The sequence below is a fragment of the Monodon monoceros genome, unplaced genomic scaffold, assembly GCF_005190385.1.
Source record: "Monodon monoceros isolate NGI ecotype Baffin Bay Population unplaced genomic scaffold, NGI_Narwhal_1 Super_Scaffold_21, whole genome shotgun sequence".
NCBI lineage: Eukaryota > Metazoa > Chordata > Mammalia > Artiodactyla > Monodontidae > Monodon > Monodon monoceros.
This window is the reverse complement of record NW_021703778.1, coordinates 126,137,681-126,151,422: the sequence shown is the minus strand read 5'-3', so window position 1 is coordinate 126,151,422 and position 13,742 is coordinate 126,137,681. Positions and strand designations below refer to the sequence as shown.

General features: G+C 39.3%; 1 protein-coding gene across 2 annotated transcripts in view; it reads right to left on the bottom strand.

The window, feature by feature from the left end:
• Window positions 1-274: 274 nt before the first annotated feature.
• GNG2 (G protein subunit gamma 2) overlaps window positions 275-13,742 on the bottom strand; it is a 138,329-nt gene continuing 124,861 nt past the window's right edge. For both annotated transcript variants that reach the window (XM_029236555.1, XM_029236556.1), the window contains one exon: window positions 275-3,531. In XM_029236555.1, coding sequence (XP_029092388.1) covers window positions 3,403-3,531 — 129 coding nt within the window. In that variant the 3' untranslated portion in view covers window positions 275-3,402. The remainder of the gene's footprint in view (window positions 3,532-13,742) is intronic.

Below are 13,742 nucleotides of genomic sequence, written 5' to 3'. Positions count from 1 at the left end.
CATCTCATGTTTCTTCACGGTCCAGCCTGCCAGAGCCTGGACTCTTCCCCATCACCTTTCTCTGTCCCCAGGCACTGTACCCAGGGAGAAAGGCTTTTAAAGAGCCTCATGTGAGATTTTCCCTCCTTAGGTGCTTCTATTAACAAACCCCTAAAGAAAATTCATGAATTCCTATTTCCTCATCCATCTTGTTATGTGTCATCATCCTTCTCAAATTAACCATAGAATCGATGGGCGAGGTGGTCCACGGGCTTTCACAATAAAATCGACTGCATATGAAATGAATCTGAAAATTCCATTTATTAAAACAAATACATTGTCCGTGGGGGGATGAAAATGTACACATCACATTCAGGTTTTTCCGCTTTAACATTTCTGTATTTCCCTCTCTTTGAAAGATACACTCCATAGATCTTATATAGGAAAAATGTGAACAATTCTAGGGCTGGGAAAACATTAATGTGTACGTAACAATTCACCATTGCCAGGAGCAGCTAGAAGCAAATAGTAAAAAAAAAAAAGTACAAAAATCCCTTAAGACAGCATGCTTCTCAAAATATCTTTTGTAAATATGAGTATATGGAGAAATGGTTTAAAACTTTTCCTTGGTGAGCAATCTCTTTCAAATATTATTAGCAAAATTAGCCTCAGTTCAAAGTACTTATTCACACACTCTGACTTAAATAGCACTTGGTTTAAAATGGAAAGAAAAAAAAAAAGAAAACAGATTTAATATTGAGGATAAGACTGTTTTTTTTCTTAATAGAGTTTGCATTCTAAATATGAGCTTTATTATTACTGTTTAAAGAATTCCATGGCAGATTTTCATTACTACCCAATATATTATATATGTAAATTTGGGCCTTGAATAATTAAGCTAAGTTTTCCTATTAGTATACCCCTTAAGATAAAATTATGCTGGTGAAAATGATTGTTAAATTTCTAAAAGAATTAAAACTCTTTAGAGGCATAAGTAATCAAAAGATTAGTTCCCCCTTAACAAGTAAAAATACCACTAAATCAAAACTCATAGAAAAACTCTGGGATTATAATTCCCTTCTGTAGCACATGAAATTATGAAAAAGTCAAACATTTTTCTTAAGTTTAATTTCAGATGGGCTGTGTATTTTCTGCCTTCTTTCTCCTTTGATAAACAAGATCACATGAAGTTTGGAACTTCCTTAACTTTTAATTACCAGAGCTGTATTCCTAAAAGTTTTAATTCCATTTTAATTGCTCCAAAGACCTAGCTTTACATGAAAATATAGAGTCCTTCTGAGAAAAGTAAATGGTGTGGATTATGAAAAGCATCAGGGTCTTATAATGATGCCTTAATCACCACCAAAGAGTGCTTTATTCACAGTTGTTTTTATGTGACCACATATTCAATTCATATTTCTGCTCATTTTAAAAATGTGGTTGGGTTTTAGCTGATTCCACAGTATTACTAAGCCAATGGTACAATACTGTAGTTTAATAAATACTCTGCCAAGGTTTTTCCCCTCTAAACCTTCTTCAGTGTCCCACTGACTGTAGCAAAATCCCAAGGTTTGAACAGAAGTATCTGGTTATAGGAGTGCATTCATACACTTCACAATGTCTTAATATTCTCCTCCCCCTCCCCAGGCATGAGTTTTAACTGGATGTATTTATTCTTTTACCATCATGCCCATACAAGGAGCTAAGGAGAATGTTTATCAAGTCTGTTTCAAGATCTGTCCTTGGCATATTACATCTTTTTATCTTTTTTTTTCCCTTCCTTTCCATCTTATTTTTTTAGTGGGAGGAAGAGAATGGAAAGAGAATAAAATTAATTCAGAAATGGTCTTTCGGGATTTCAAAGCAAATAAGGAATTGTAAGAGAGCCCACACCTGCCTGGGAATGACACAGAAAAAAATGAGACAGACTTCCAGACCTCCCATTACTGGTGGAGCCACAAAGAAAAATCACTTTCAACATCATTTCTTGGGAAGAGAGAGCCCGAGCTGCAAGAAAGATTGTAAATAAGACTCTAACAAACAAAGCAGAGAACAAAAACAAAGAAAAGATTCTATTGAAAATTTTGGTGGGTAAAAAACAAAGGTCATTTCAGGGGCAAAAAGAGCCAGAACCGTTTCTGGTGGAGCTGCTGGGGGCAGCAGCTGCCCCCTTCTCCCTAGCCCGTGAGCAGCCAGGTTCTGAGAGTGGGTCTGGTCTGGAGTTGTGGGTTTATTTCTCCTGATACTTAAACAAACAAGGGCCACGTTTTTTCTTGTTAAGAACAGCACAGAAAGGCTTCTTTCAATCTAGAGTTTCTGTGATTCAGGGAAAAAGGGAATTTGCTCTGACCCTTTGATTAAAGCACTTCCCAACTGAGGGTGAATCCTTGCCTCTGTCACTTGGCCCTCCCTGTGCTGCCCTGGGTCCTGGATCAAACCAAAATGCTTTGGATTCTGGAAAATATGTTGAAGAGGTGTGGATGCCACTGTTAACTAGGAGGTATTTTCGGCATGGCTAAGGCTCTGAAGTAATCTCAATTTTCAAGATACTGAGTTTTTTCCTCCCCAGCTTCCTATCTCTTTCATTCTTTTTCTAAACTTTATAGTAAAACTTTTTCTTTACTTTATAGTAAAACTGAATGGATGTAACATGGGGACATTTTCATGCAGTGTTACTCAAAAATTGTCACAAATATATGAAAGCACCAGTCACAACACATGATTTACTTTTACTTGCAGAATCAAAGCTATCATGTACAAATGTTAGGAACAGTGATAAAAGAATACAGACAACCGGCATTTGTTGTTGTTGTTGTTATTACCATGAGGATAAACCACGGGGAACATCTCCTTAAACCCTTTGGGTGCTCATCCTTTGAGTTCAATCTCACAGACAAATCCAGCCTTATCTCTTTACTACTCTAATGGGGAGGGGTGGAAGGAGGGGTAGGGGAGAAGGGAAAAAGAAAAAGAAAGGCACAAAGACGAAACATCAACGCCATTAAACCGAACCGCACCTACACTGGATGACTCAGCTCGTCAAAGGGTATTCTAAAGGCAATATTCATTCCAAGAAGGTCATACATATCTGAGCTCAGTACAGCTGTCTGTTTTATTTTTTAAATATGAAGCAGAAACATAAGGTTTGGGAGGGATAGCAGGAAAGAAATGACACCGATTTTATCTTTACATACTCCCCTCCTCCAGGCAATTCTGCAGACATCAGATCTCTTAACTCGGGGTGTGGATCAGCTCTCATTCTCATAAAGGGGACCAGTTCTTTAAACATGCATAGCCTGGAGTCTCCAGGATGGTTCTCCTCCCTCTCTTTAAATGCTGTGGACTAGAAAGGCGCCCACTTTGCTAAAAACTCTACATCAGTGTCCCTGGAGCCCCGAGGCTCCTCAGGTTCCTCTTGAAGACTTAAAGGATAGCACAGAAAAACTTCTTCTCCCTAAATGGGTTCTCTGAAGCCGGAACAGGCGTCAGGAGGGGATCTTCCTTGGCATGCGCTTCACAGTAGGCCATCAAGTCTGCCGCTGCCTTGGACACCTGGAAAAGACGACAAAAACAACCAAAACTTGAGATGGGGCGTCGACGAAGGCATTGATGCAGGCGCAACGAGTCAAGGCTAAGGCCTGGGTGTCCAAACTGCCTGGGTTCAAGTGAAGCAAGATACTCATGCCCCATAAGCCTCTGTTTCCTCATCTGCGAAGAAGGGAGCTGATGATCTTGACCTTACGGGATTGTTACAAGCAGGTCCGGGATTAGGGTGAGGTGAGGCTCTGAGGGTACAACACTGAAGGAGGCGTTCAGGGTCATGCAAGTATCAACCTTGTATTTGTCCAGCCCTGAGAGTGGGTGTCTCCTCAAATTCTGTGCCCCAGGTAGGTTGCTTCCCTCATCCTAGTCCCAGCCCTGGCTGCAAGGATTAAGTGAGGTAATTCACATAAATCATTTAGTGCCTGGAACATAGGAAGATTTCCACATAGGCTGGCCGTCATTATCATTCTGTAGTTGTGTCTCTCTGCTTCAGAAACTGTGCTAGGGATGCCTAAAGCCATGTTGATTTCCTTTTTTAACAAACACATCAGAGATATTATATACTTATACATACACACATAACCTTATACGTTATGCATTTTTATATTTTATATGTATTATGTACGATAAGATATTAATATGTTATAATTTATTACACATTATATATATTCCTTCAATCAAGCATTGCACCTTTTAGGGAGTCCCACTGGGAGGCTGGTCAGTGATCTCATCTCAGTGATGCTGTTGTTTCATAACACTTCTCACAACGCTTCTGCAGCTCCTCGTTGGTAGTCTTCTGGAGTACCTTCCTTTGATCAGCTTTGACAGTGGCAAATTTTCACTACTTGAGAGGGGATTTAATTTGGGGTAGTAAACTAAAAGTTATTTGTAACCACATCTGGAGACTAGGTGGATGATGATCCATCTGGGGAATGCCACTGGGGGTCAAAAATCATAAAGTCAAGAGTCAACCTCTTACGTGACCTCATACGTTTGCTCTGGAAGTCACTCCAAACATTTTCCACATCACTGTACTACTAAAATAGCCTCTCAAAGTGACTACTGAAAGGATAATCCTCTGTAAGAGTGGGGAGATTGTAGTATTTCTGAAAAGATTCACTGCCCCTCCTATATGTGGGTTATACATACCCATACCATGGCATCAGACTTGCTCTGGCCAATGAGACATGAGTAGAAGTGATGTGAGTCACTTTGGGGCAGAAGCTTCAAGAACCAATGCATAGTTTGCCTCTGCCATTTTGTCTAACTGAAATAATTTACTGTAAACCACCTTAATTGATTCAGAGGTTTTAGTAAAACATGGTGGCCATACTCTTGATTTGTTCCTTGTCCCAGGACTGAGTTGATTAGAACTTTGTCATTTAAAGGCTTTTCAATATTATAGCTTACAGGTTGGAAATGAGAATCAATTTCATCTTCTAATCCCATAAATCTTTGAATGTTTGGACTCTATCTTCCATTTTTCTCATACCAGATAGAGGCAATATTCCAAGTAGAGGTTGCTTGAAGGTAACATGGTGGTGTGGAGTGGCAGCTATCTGTGATGACATGTGGGTGAGAAGAAGAATGAAAAGTATATCTTTGCTATTGTAGCCTCTAAGAATCGGAGGAGAGAGCCTATTGTTACTGCAACAAAACCGAGTCTATGCTGACTGATATAAAGAGGTATAGGTACTGATATGTGTGTTAGTTTCCTCTTTCTGGCTAAACAAAACCCAATCTAGGTGGCTTAAAATAACAGTAATTTATTCCCTCAGTCAGTGCTAGAGGCTAGAAGGTTGAGATCAAAGTGTCCGCAGGCTTGGTCACTACTGGAGGCTCTGATGGAGAAGCATCTGTTCCATGCTTCTCAATCAGTGTCTGGTGGTCGCTGGCACTTGGAGTACCTTGGCTTGTAGATGCATCATTCCACTTTCTGCCTCCACCTTCACGTGGTATCCTCTCCTGTGTGTCTCTGTCCTCGCATGGCATTCTTCTCTTTGCCTATGTCCAAATATCCTACCCACCAGTCATCAGATTAGGCCCACCCCAATCCAGTATGACCTCAACTTAACTTGATTACATCTACAAACACCCTACTTCCAAATAAGATCATATTCTAAGGTTCTAGGTGGGCATCAATGTTAGGGGATGCTCTTCAACCCAGTATAGCATATTTGTGTAAAAGTCAGTCTCACTATTTTTAAATTGTAAATAATTTTTTATTTATCTTTATTCCAGCTCCACTGAGATATAATTCACATATAATGTTGTGTGAGTTTAAGGTATACAGTGTAACCACTTGATACACTTCTGTATTGTGACATGATTACCACAGTATGCTCAGTTAACACCCCTAACACATCGCATATTTACCTTTTTCTTTAATTGTGGTGAGAACATTTAAGAGTTGCTTTCTTAGCAACTTCAAGTATGTAATTCAGTATTGTTAACTACAGTCACCACATTGTACATTAGCTCCCCAGAACTTATTCTTCTTATAACTGGAAGTTTGTATCCTTTGACTGACATCTCCCCATATCCCTCACCACCCCCAGCCCCTGACAACCACCATTCTACTCTGTTTCTCTGAGTTCAGGTTTTTTAGATTCCACATATAAGTGACGGTATTCATCTTTCTCTGTCTGACGTGTCTCACTAACATAATGCCCTCCGAGTCCACCCAAATGGCAGAATATCCTTCTTTCTCATGGCTGAATAATACTCCACTGTAAATATATAATACATGATTCATCTTCTTTCTTTATTCATCCGCAGATGGACTTAGGCTGTTTCCATGACTTGGCTATTGTGAATAGGGCTGCCATGAATATGCAAGTGCAGACACCTCTTTGAGATGTTGATTGGATATATATATATATATCAGAAGTAGGATTGCTAGATCCTATGATAGTTCTATTTTTAATTTTTTGAGGAACCTCTGTACTGTTTTCCATAGTGGCTGTACCAATTTATGTTCCCATCAGTAGTACACAAGGGTTCCCTTTTCTCCACATCCTTGCCAACACTTGTTATTGCTCGTCTTTTTTGGTAATAGCCATTCTAACAAGTGTAAGGTGATATCTCATTGTGGTTTTAATTTGTGCTTCCCTGATTAGTGGTATTGAGCATCATTTCACAGATTCATTGGACATTTATATCTTCTTTGGAATAATGTCTATTCAGTTCCTCTGCCCATTTTTTTTTTTTTTTTTTTTTTTTTTGGTGGTACACGGGCCTCCCACTGTTGTGGCCTCTCCTGTCGCAGAGCATAGGCTCCAGATGCACAGGCTCAGCGGCCATGGCTCATGGGCCCAGCCGCTCTGCGGCATGTGGGATCTTCCCAGACCGGGGCATGAACCCGTGTCCCCTGCATCGGCAGGCGGACTCTCAACCACTGTGCCAACAGGGAAGCCCTGCCCATTTTTAAATCAGATTGCTTGTTTGCTATTAAGTTGTATGAATTCTTTACATTAACCCTTTATCAGATACAAGGTTTGACATTTTTCTCCCATTCCATAGTTTGCTTTTTCATTTTGTTGACTCTTTCTTTTAATGTGTGGAAGCTTTTTAGTTTCATGTAGTTGCACTTATTTATTTTTGCTTTTCTTGCATGTACTTTTGGTGTCATATCCAAGAAATCATTGCCAAGATCAATGTCAAGGAACTTACCCTCTCTATGTTTTCTTCTAGGAGTTTAACAGTTTTAGATCTTATATTGAAGTCTTTGATCCATTTTGAGTTAACTTTTGTGAGTAGGATAAGGCAGGGGTCCAGTTTCACTTTGCTGCATGTGATTATCCATTTTTCCCAACACCACTATTGAAGAGACTATCATTTTCCCATCAAGCACTCTGGTTCCTTTGTCAAATATTAGTTGATGGTACATGCTAGGGTTTATTTCTGGGTTCTTGATTCTGTTTCATTGTTTCATGTGTCTATTTTTTATGCCATACTGATTTTATTACTATAGCTTTGTAATATAGTTTGAAAACAGGGAGTGTAATGCCTCCAGCTTTGTTCCTCATTCTCAGAATTGCTTTGGCTATTTGGAGTCTTTTGTGGTTCCACATGAATTTTTATGATTTATTTTTTTATTTCTGTGAAAACTTCCATTGGAATTTTGATAGAGATTGCATTGAATCTATAGATGGCTTTGGGTAATATGGACATTTTACAGATGTAGAGAAGAAACATATGGACACCAAGGGGGGAAAGCCATGGGGGGGTGGTGGTGGTGGTGCGATGAAATGGGCAATTGGGATTGACATGTATACACTGATGTGTATAAAATTGATGACTAATAAGAACCTGCTGTATAAAAAAATAAATAAAATAAAATTCAAAAAATTTTTAAAAATTAATTCTTCTGACCCATGAACACAGGATATCTTTCCATTTATTTATGTCTTAATTTCTTTCATCAGAGTCTTACAATTTTTAGTGTACAGATCTTTCAACTCCTTGAGGAAATTTATTCCTAAGTATTCTATTTTTGAAGCTATTGTGAATGGGATTTTCTTTATTTCTTTTTCAGTTATTTCATTGTTAGTGTACAGAAACACAATTGATTTTTGTATGTTGATTTTTTATCTGGCTACTTTACTGAGTTCATTGATTAGCTCTAACAGGATTTTGTGGGGATTTTGGTGAAATTTTTAGGGTTTTCTCTATATAAGATCATCATCTACAAACAGAGACAATTTTACTTTTTTTGTTTCTATTTAAATATCTTTTATTTTTTCTTCCCTGATTGTTCTGGCTAGGACTTCCAGTACTATGTTAAATAGAGTCATGAGAGTGGGTAACCTTGTCCTATTTCTGATCTTACAGGAAAAGCTTTTAATCTTTTACCATTGAGTATGATGTCAGCTGTGGGCTTGATATATATATGGACTTTATTATGTTGAAGTACATTCCTTCTATACCCAATTTGTTGAGAGTTTTTATCATGAAAGGGTGTTGTATTTTGTTAAATTTTCTTTCTGCATCTAAATGAGATGATCATATGATTTTTATCTTTCATTCTATTAATGTGATGTATCACATTTATTGACATGCATACATTGCACTATCCTTGTATCACAGGAATAAATCCCACTCGTTTGTGGTATATGATCCTTTTAATGTGCTGTTGAATTCGGTTTGCTAATATTTTGTTGAGAATTTTAGCATTCATATTCATCAGGGATATTGGTTTACAGTTTTCTTTTCTTGTAATGTCCTTACCTGGCTTTGGTATCAGGGTAGTGCTGGCTTTTAAAATAGCTTGGAAGTGTTCCCTACTCTTCAATTTTTTGGAAGAATTTGAGAAGAACTGGCATTAATTTTTTAAATGTTTGGTAGAATTCACCAGGAAAGCCATCTGGTCCTGAGATTTTCTTTATTGGGAAATTTTTGATTACTGATTCAATTCCTTACTAGTAATTAGTCTGTTCAGATTGTCTACTTCTTTCTTTTTTTAAAATAATTTTAGTTATTTTTTTTTTATTTTTGGCTGCATTGGGTCTTCATTGCTGTGTGTGGGCTTCCTCTAGTTGTGGAGAGTGGGAGCTGCACTTCATTGTGGTGCACGGACTTCTCACTGTGGTGGCTTCTCTTTGTTGCAGAGCATGGGCTCTAGGCACACGGGCTTCAATAGTTGTGGCTCACGGGCTCTAGAGCACAGGCTCAGCAGTTGTGGCGCACGGGATTAGTTGCTCTGTGGCATGTGGGATCTTCCCAGATCAGGGCTTGAACCCATGTCTCCTGCATTAGCAGGTGGATTCTTAACCACTGCACCACCAGGGAAGTCCCCAGATTTTTTATTTCTTAATGATTCAGTCTTGGTAGGTTATGTATTTCTAAAAACTTATCCATGTCTTTTAGGTTATCCAATTTGTTGCATGTGATTGTTCATAAGTAGTCTCAGGATCCTTTGTATTTCTGTGATATCAGTTGTAATGTCTCTTCTTTCATTTCCAATTTTACTTATTTGAGTCTTTTCTTTCTTTCTTAGTCTAGCTAAAGGTTTGTCAATTTTGTTCCATCTTTTCAAAAAACACAGCCCTTACGTTTGCTGATTTTTTCTGTTGTTTTTCTGGTCTCTATTTCATTTATTTCTGCTCTTTGTGTTTGCTTCCTTCTGGTAATTTTGTGCTTAAGCTATTTTTTTCTAGTTCCTTGAGGTATACAGTTAGGTTGTTTATTTGAAATCATTTTTAGTTTTTTCTTAATGTAGGTGTATATAAACTTCCCTCTTAGAACTGCTTTTGCTGCATCCCATACATTTTGGTATGTTTTGTTTCCTCTTTTTGTTTGTTTCAAGATTTAAAAAAAATTATTTTTTGTATTTCTTCTTTGATCTATTGCTCATTATTCACAAGTGTGTTGTTTAATTTCTGCATATTGGTGAACTTCTCAGTTTTACTCCTGTTATTGATTTCTAGTTTCATACAATTGTGATTAGAAAAGATTTTTGGTATGATTTCAAGCTTCTTAAATTTGCCAAGACTTGTTTTATGACCTATCATTTGAACTATCCTAGAGAATGTTCCATGTGCACTTAAGAAGAATGTATATTCTGTGGCTGTTGGATGCGATGTTCTGTATACGTTTGTTAGGTTAACTTGGTCTAAAGTATAGTTCAAGTTCAACATTTCCATATTGATTTTCTGTCTGGATGATCTATCCATTGTTGAAAGTGAGGTATTAAAGCTCCCAGCTATGACTGTATTGTCTATTTCTCCCTTTAGGTCTGTTAATATTTGCTTAATGGTACTAATGGTTAATATTTGCTAAATAGGTACTCTGATTTTGGGTGTGTATATATTTATGATTATTGTAACCTTTTAATAAATTAACCTAGTTATTATATAATGACTTTCTTTGTCTCTTGTTACAAGTTTTGACTTAAATTCTCACTCTTTAATAGGTATTACATTGCTTATAAAAATATTTTTATTGTGTTTCTATTTTGTTCCAGACATTAAGTTTTCTTTATTGATCTACAAAATAATCCTGAGGTAGGAACTATTATCCTCCTTTTTTTTTGCGGTATGTGGGCCTCTCACTGCTGTGGCCTCTCCTGCCGCGGAGCACAGGCTCCGGACGCGCAGACTCAGCAGCCATTGCTCATGGGCCCAGACGCTCCGCGGCATGTGGGATCTTCCCGGACCGGGGCACGAACCCATGTCCCCTGCATCGGCAAGTGGACTCTCAACCACTGCGCCACCAGGGAAGCCCTATCCTCCTTTTATAGATGAAAAATTTAGGCTCAGTACATTGCATGAGTGGTTCAATGTCATATAGCAAAGTACACAGCAGAAGAACTTGAATGTTAATGTTTTGCCATTAAGCCACAGCCATCTACATACAAACTACTCAAATGCAGGGCTGGTTCCAAAGGTTGATTGAAATTTTTTGTGCATCTTTATGAAATGGTATTATGACAGAACAAAAGGAAACAGCCTGTTCTTGTCTTAGCTCCTGTAAATGAAAGCAAAGAACAGACTTTCAGAATCTCAATTACCTCTTTTTTGTTTTGTTTTGTTTTTAATTGTTTGAGCTGTAGTCATTATTATGCCAAATGGGAGCTTAGCTGCAAGCAGCAGAGGCTGGACAATAGTAATATGTAAAACTTCCTTGTTAACAAGAGATCCAACAGTATCCCTACTCATCTGCAATGCTCACATACAAATACGTGGCAGAAACTCTCAAAACCTTTTTATGGTACAGGAAGTACTATACTGGGCAAAATTTAATAGCTTAGAGTTGCTCATATCTTGTATTTGAACACTTGACTCTGAACAATTTCCTTCTAAAAATATATCATGTGTTTTATCATGTTTCCTCAACTAGATTGCAATCTCCTGTGGGTGATGGTCCAATACAATGTCAGAATCTTAGCAGTAATTAGAACAATTGCTAATATTTATCTGCCCTTGCTACATGTCAGAACTGTGCTAACCACTTTACATACAGTATTTTATTTAATCCTTACAACAACATTATGGGTCACAAGCTATTATTATTATCCTCATTTTTAATATGTGAAGCTGAGGCTTCATTAGAACATTTGCCCTAGTTCTCACAGCTCGTGAGTGCCTGAGTCATGAGTCTCAGTGTTCTTGATTTATTCTTTATGAATGCTCTTTCTTTCAAACCCATAGCTTCATCCTTGTTCCTTACTTTTCAGTGAGTCACAGCAATAGTCTGCCTGGCAAATCTTCTTGCTTTCTAACTATCCTTGCTAACATTGTGCATACAGATTCTTTTACGTTTCACATTCCTAGGCCTAGTTCTTCCATGAAGATTTCACCAGTAACTTTAGGTAATCTCTCCCTTTTCCATCCTGTTGATTCTTCCTACAAATATACCTCAAATTTGGGAGGTGATCAAGATGGCAGAGTAGGAGGACCTGGAATTTACCTCCCCCGACAAATACAACAAAAAAACACCTAAATGTGGAACAATTCTCACTGAAAACTAAATGGAAACTGGCAGAAAACTCCTGAACAACCAAGGCTGAAAGAAAGATGTACACGGAATTGGGTAGGAAGGGAAGAGAAGCAATCAGGTCAGGACCTGTGGCCCAGGGAGGGGACTCAGAAGAAAAGGGAGATTATAGGGGTAGAGATCCTCCCTGGGGAGTGAATGGTTCGAGCTACATATTGTAGGCTCCAGTCCTGGGGTCTGGCACAGAGAAGACAAGCCCCCTTGGCTGATTGGAGGGCTGGGGGGGACTAACACAAGGGCTGTGGGAAGCCCGGACTCTGTCTACTTGTGAGGAATGCACATACGTGCTTGATTTCTCCTGAGGCAGGGTGGAGAGGGCCGACAAACTGCGTGGGTGGCTGGCTGGTTTCCCATGTCTGCCTGGTGCTCTCCAGCTTGAGGAGTGAATGCTCTAGCCCTGTTTACTTCATGTCGTAGCTCCACACTGGAGTGAGGGCTGCCATGACAGAAAGAACTCAGCTAAGAGACACAGAGGTGGCTCAGACCTGAAGCACTGTGTGAGCAGGGTGGGGGCAGCCATTACTGGCACTCACACAGGCAGTGCATTAGAAGCAGCCTGGAACTCTGTGGCTGGACCACTGCAGCTTGTACCCTGTCAGACACTGAGAGCCCAAGTGGGCCCCTCTTGCTCCAGCACTGCTCCCAAGGGTGCTGGTGCTGGGAGAGGGGAGAATTCACACTTAAAGGGAACAGAGCCAGCTCAAACCTGACCCTGAGAGCTTCTGCTCCAGCAACTTGGGACCTGCCCGCACCCCAATTAGGGCAGTAACAGCCACTGAGCAGACAGGAAGCCTTGGCTCACACCTGGCTCTGGCCCTAGCCTCTCCACCTCCAGCCCCACCTCCTACCAAGGTGATAGCTGCCAGCACACCCTGAGGAAAGACATGACTTGTGTTCACGTCAAATCCAGCTCTCCTACCAAAGCCACTGAGTACATGCAGACTGTATAGGGATGCTTCCAGAAAAATATCTCAGATTTGTCCCCTTATTGTCACCTCTCTTGCAACTACCCTGGTCCAAGCCTCCATCTTCTTTTCCCACAATTACTGAAATAACCTCTTAAATAAAAAATTCCAAGGGATATTTTATAGACTGAATGTTTTTGTCCCCCCCCCCCCAATTCATATGTTGAAATCTAATCCCCAGCGTGATGGTGTTTGGAGTTGGGGCCTTTGTGGGGTGACTAGGTCATGAGAGTAGAGCCCTCATGAATGGAATTAGTACTCTTAAAAAAGAGACCCCAGAGAGCTCCCTTGCCCCTTTAACCGTGTGAGGTCACAGAGAGAAGGTAGCCTTCTACAAATCAGGAAGCAGGCCCTTACTAGACACCACATCTACTGACACCTTGATCTTGGACTTCTAGTCTCAGAACTGTGAGAAATAAATATCTGCTGTTCATAAGCCACCTAGTGTATGGCATTCTGTTATAGTAGCTCAAATGGACTAAGACAGGATCCGTGAATAGAATGCAGGGTGTGGTCTGTTAAGATCAATGATTTAAAAAAAATTACATCTTTATTTTCACTAACCTGAAATGGAAATCTAACATTTCTTTCCATTATAGATGTAGACAACACAATTAGCATTAACAGTTTCTGTGACTTAGTCACCAATAAAAATCAGATCTTTTCCATCACATTACAGTTACTGAAGATATCTCAACATTTATTTATGTTCTTTTGCTTTATAAGTACAGACCCACTATTACATCCTATATAATCAGT